The sequence below is a fragment of the Electrophorus electricus genome, chromosome 13, assembly GCF_013358815.1.
Source record: "Electrophorus electricus isolate fEleEle1 chromosome 13, fEleEle1.pri, whole genome shotgun sequence".
Lineage (NCBI taxonomy): Eukaryota > Metazoa > Chordata > Actinopteri > Gymnotiformes > Gymnotidae > Electrophorus > Electrophorus electricus.
The window spans coordinates 9,770,571-9,775,570 of NC_049547.1; the positions used below are offsets into that span (position 1 = coordinate 9,770,571).

The 5,000-nt window shown below is 49.1% G+C and overlaps 1 protein-coding gene across 4 annotated transcripts in view; it reads left to right on the forward strand.

Moving 5' to 3' along the window:
* Positions 1 to 5,000, forward strand: part of LOC113579355 (neuronal PAS domain-containing protein 3) — a 219,504-nt gene that overhangs the window by 49,959 nt on the left and 164,545 nt on the right. For 3 of the 4 annotated variants that reach the window (XM_027013213.2, XM_027013212.2, XM_027013215.2), the window contains exon 2: positions 3,264 to 3,362. The exons of the other annotated variant lie outside the window; for it this stretch is intronic. In XM_027013213.2, coding sequence (XP_026869014.2) covers positions 3,264 to 3,362 — 99 coding nt within the window. The remainder of the gene's footprint in view (positions 1 to 3,263; positions 3,363 to 5,000) is intronic. 4 annotated transcript variants of the gene reach the window in all.

Genomic DNA, 5,000 nt, shown 5'->3' on the forward strand with positions numbered 1-5,000 from the left:
GTGGAACGCTCAGAAGCCAATTACAGCACAGGCGTCGCTGGCCCATTACACACCTGCATGTGTGTGTGTGTGTGTGTGTGAGCTGCATATCTTTGAGGCAGCTTTATGATTCCTGCCTGAGACTCTGATTCCGGCCTGAGACTCTGATTCCTGCCTGAGACTCTGATTCCGGCCTGAGACTCTGATTCCTGCCTGAGACTCTGATTCCGGCCTGAGACTCTGATTCCTGCCTGAGACTCTGATTCCGGCCTGAGACTCTGATTCCGGCCTGAGACTCTGATTCCTGCCTGAGACTCTGATTCCTGCCTGAGACAGGCCGCTCAGGCCTTTTATTTTTTATAACAAAAACACAGCTGCGAGCTTTCATCGCTTTCATATTTTCTGTGCTGTCAGGTTGAGAGTGTTTATCTTGTGGCGGGGCCATTCTAAAGTGGACAGCGTACAAGCCAGCGCCGGGGTTAACCGCGCGGCTCGAGCGCCAGGCTGGATTTACGGCGCGCGGCCGAGCAGTGGTCATCCTGCCCACGGGTCTCGGGCAGGGGCCGTGTTAGTGTAATGGACTCTCACATGGGAGGACTTACCTGTAAATGTCAGTCACGCGGCTCCCCGAGATGACATCGATAAAAGGCGCCGTAAATCAGGCCTGCCCGGCACTTCCAGCCGGTGCAGTGGTCGATAGAGGACGCGGGTAAGCCCGGCGGGGGCTCATGCCTGGCTCCCAGCCTTCTCTTGTTAAAGCTCCACTGCAGTGCAGACCCCCACGCCACACCGCCTCAAATGCCTGCAACCTCAGAGGGCCCCTCTCCTGTGGCTCCAGAACTATCCCTGAGCTCAGCCCACCTCCATGTCCCGACAGTCTCGCGTGGCCGTAAGGCCTGTCTGTCTGCTGCTCCCGGATGAGGTACACACGTAGCGTGTTTATGGTGTCCGGCCCTCGCCTGCGATTGGCAGCTTCATTCGTGCGCCGCGCTTGGCGTCTCGTTCACTGAGCCCCGGCTCAGTTCTGTCGTCCTGTAATCCAGCCCCACTGGCTCTGCACAGAATATCCACTGCCTGCCTCCTCTACACACCTCATTATCTTTCTCTCTTGTTTTTAATTCTTTTTTTAACATTCTCTCTTTTTTCACTGAGTCGCTCGCTCTCAGCTCCATGAAGCAGGTCACTCGGCTCAGACACACGTCCGTCCTGTCGGATGGTCACCTTTACCATTCTCTAATGCTTATTAGTGAGCCACTGAGCCTTGGGTGAGAGTGCTTCACTCATTGGTGTGTGTGTGTGTGTGTGTGTGTGTGTACAGTGTGTGTGCTATATGCGTGTATGTATGTGTGATATGTGTGTGTGTGTGCTGTGCATCTGTGTATGTGTGTATGTGCTCTGCTCACTGATTGTGTGTGTGTGTGTGTGTGTGTGTGTGTGTGTGTGTGTGTGTGTGTGTGCTTTACTGGGTCTCAGCTGCCTCTGTCCAGGCTGGATAAGCCTGGCTCAGTGTGCCTGATGGTGATGGCCAGGCTGACCAGGGGGTGGGGGGCAGAGAGCACTCTTGCAACAGGCATCTGAACAAGGCTGGGATCAACAGGACTCTGAACAGGTGTTGGTGTTGGCGGGACTCTGAACAGGGCTGGGCTTGGCGGGACTCTGAGCAGGGCTGGGCTTGGCGGGACCCTGCTCACAGAGCCACTATGGCTTCAATCATGCCATGGTTCCTCGCAAACAGCAGAGAGCAGAAAGGCCACTGTGGAGTTTTTTTTTCAAGGATTCCAATGTGCTGGGCCCCGATTAGTTTCCCCCGCATACAGGCGGGAAAGAGGGGTGATTTAACCAGAATGCCTACAGCAGGGGTAATGTAGGCAGCTTTGAAAAATGAACCAAATCTTTCACTGCAACCTGCAATATACAGTGACTTTTACAGCTATGGAACAAAATCAAAATAAGACCATATTGGTATGTGGAGGTTTATGCATGTGTGTGTGTATGTGTGTGTGAATGCATGTATGCGTGTAAAAGGGTGTGTGTGTGTGTGTATGTGTGTGTGTACAGGCAGTTTCATTCACTGTCGACAAGATGGCAGTAGGGTAGTAGAGCCATGGTTGATGCATGCTGGAACTGGGAGGAACACACTCTGGGAAGCACCATGCGGCGCACAGAAGTTTGTACATGGCGAGACTCCAGTCCCAGGGAGAGAGAGAGAGAGAGAGAGAGAGAGGGAGAGAGAGAGAGAGAGAGAGAGAGGGAGAGAGAGAGAGGGAGAGAGAGAGAGAGAGAGAGAGAGAGAGATCTCGGAGGGACACCGTTAAAGCCTTCCTTCTTCTAACATCCGCTAGCCTCTGACAGCCCCTGGTGTTTCGCTGCGCCGTCAAGGGCCCTTACCCACCGAAAGCTCTTTAGTGCAGGAGAACAGCAACTGAACACGTGTAACAGAAACACAAGAGGGTTTAAGGGTTCGAGCGCGCTCGATAATTACAGCACAGCCAATAGTTCCATCGACACAGCGACAGGCACCCGGACCACTCACCAAACGTCTGTAATGGAAAATTTGGCAAAAATATCTATTGCGATTAAGCCTGAGATTTAAAAAAAAAAAAAAAAAAGGTTTTCATTAGCCAATCAAATGTAGAGCGGCCAGGAGTGATCCTGTCTGCACTGGCCGCTTCCATACGGGCGACCTTTGGAAGAGGGTTACGTGATAGTAATTACCTTCAAGCACTTTGTATGTGGGAAAAGCAAACACACAACAGCCTGCATTCTGCATGCGGCATTCTCTCCCAGTACAAACTCATCATTAGAGCAGGGAAAACTGGAACGTCGTATTATTCCTAGATCCTTCTGCCTCGCACACAATAACAGACCCGAGCAAGACACTGCATGCTGCGTAATGTTTCAGCCGCTGGTCCTGACTCTGGGCTGCACGATCTGGATAACATCGTTCAGAAAATACACATATAATCCACAAGACCAAACTTACGCTTCTACCGAGCGATTTCATGAATGTATATTTTTGTGAAGTGACACTAGAAGTTCAAGGGGTTTCAGTTCACTTTAAACATGTCATGTTGTCTTATTATGATTATGTCTGCAAAATGTGTTATGTCTGCAAAATGTGTACTGCATTGCAGTACCCTTAATGACTAAGAACTGAATTGTTTGATGTACCATGTAGTTTGTGGTGTAAACTGTGCTAAGGGTGTGTGTAGCTGTAGGAAGGGGTTCGGGGCCAGCTCTCGATTGCAGTGTAGAGTTTAAGATCTCTCCACGTTTCTCCACAGCGACCCTTACTGGGAGAGGCCAGCTAATGCCAGCTCCTGTTCAGCCACTAGGCCCAAGACACTCCACCTTGGAGGGCAACAACATACCTCATCACCATGGTAACTCCTCCCCTTCTCCCCCTCTCTCAGCCCCACCTCCTGGCCAGCCGAGGCCAATAGAGATCTCAGCTCAGCTTCCCCTCACGCCAGCCGTGATGGTTGGCGTGGAGCGTGTGAGGGGCCACTCTGTTTCTCTGCACTGACCATACACACACACATGCGCACGCACGCGCGCGCGCGCGCGCACGCACACACACACACACACACACACACACACACACATACACACACACATGCGCACGCACACACGCGCACACACACACACACACACACACACACACATGCGCACGCACGCACGTGCGCGCACACACACACACACACACACACACACACACACACACAAATACACACACACATGCGCACGCACGCGCACACACACACATGCGCACGCACGCACGCGCACACACACACACACTCACATACACAAACACATGCAGTACACACATGCACATATGTATGCGCACACACAAAAAACACACATCACACATGTCCTCTTCCATATAACACTAATACAGATATTAAGAAATAGATATTATGGAATTAGAAATAGATATTATAGAATTAGAAATAGATATTAGATGAATTAATGAGCTTCCTATAATGCCCAATAATACTGGCTTTTACATGGCTAATTCTAAACTCATTTTCAAGTTATTTATTCAATGTTTTTTCAGAGTACTCTGATGCAAATGACAATAGCCTTTAAATTAATGGCTTTTTTATTCTTCAGTGAGTTTTCTTTGAAATAGGAGCCATTTTCAGGTTTCTGACTCAATAGATTTCCAGCTTCTAGTGCAGCTTGAAGGGGAGAGTAATTTTTATTTTAATGGAGGGATTCAGCATAAATCTGAGAGGCAAGACTGCGTCCCTGGCACTTTTAAACCCAGAGTGAATAATTCTCTTCACATATCACAAGGACATATTTAATTGATCAAAAACAAGTATTATTACTTCTGAGGAACAGCCGTTCAAATGACTTATTCCATGTCAAGAAAAATTCAATATGTAATAGGCTTATTAAGTCTGGTCTTATTGCCCAGAGAACTGATAAACGATGCTCCTCTGTACAGAGAGGCAGCCCTTTATAGTTTTGGAACCTACACACTGATCTTAAACTTCTAAAGATTATAGTTAGGCATTGTGGGAAGTGGAGTCTTTCCATATTCCACTGAGAATTATGCTGACGGCTTCCTGAGCCATGTTTCCTGTTCTGATGCCTTTGTCAGAGTCGGCAGTGTGAAGTACTGCTAAAGCGCGGCACTCTGTGATGGATTGGTGAGGAATGAAGGCACAGGGGCATTGGGATTACTGTCACACTGACTAAAGAGGATTTATTTATCAGTTTCACAAAAGGCCTCCCTTAATAGCTCATCATGCAGTGTATTTAGTACTATTAGTATAACCACCCTCTGCTCCTCACACACCAACTGCCACAACACATAACAGGGGAAGTGCCTGCACTGTCATCTCTCTCTCTCATCATCATGTCTCTCTCTCTCTCTCTCTCTCTCTCTCTCTCTCTCTCTCTCTCTCTCCCTCTCTCTCTCTCTCTCTCTCCCTCTCTCTCTCCCTCTCTCTCCCCCATCGCTCTGAACCATCCCGTTCACGTTTTAACACTTTAAACGTGGCATAATGCCA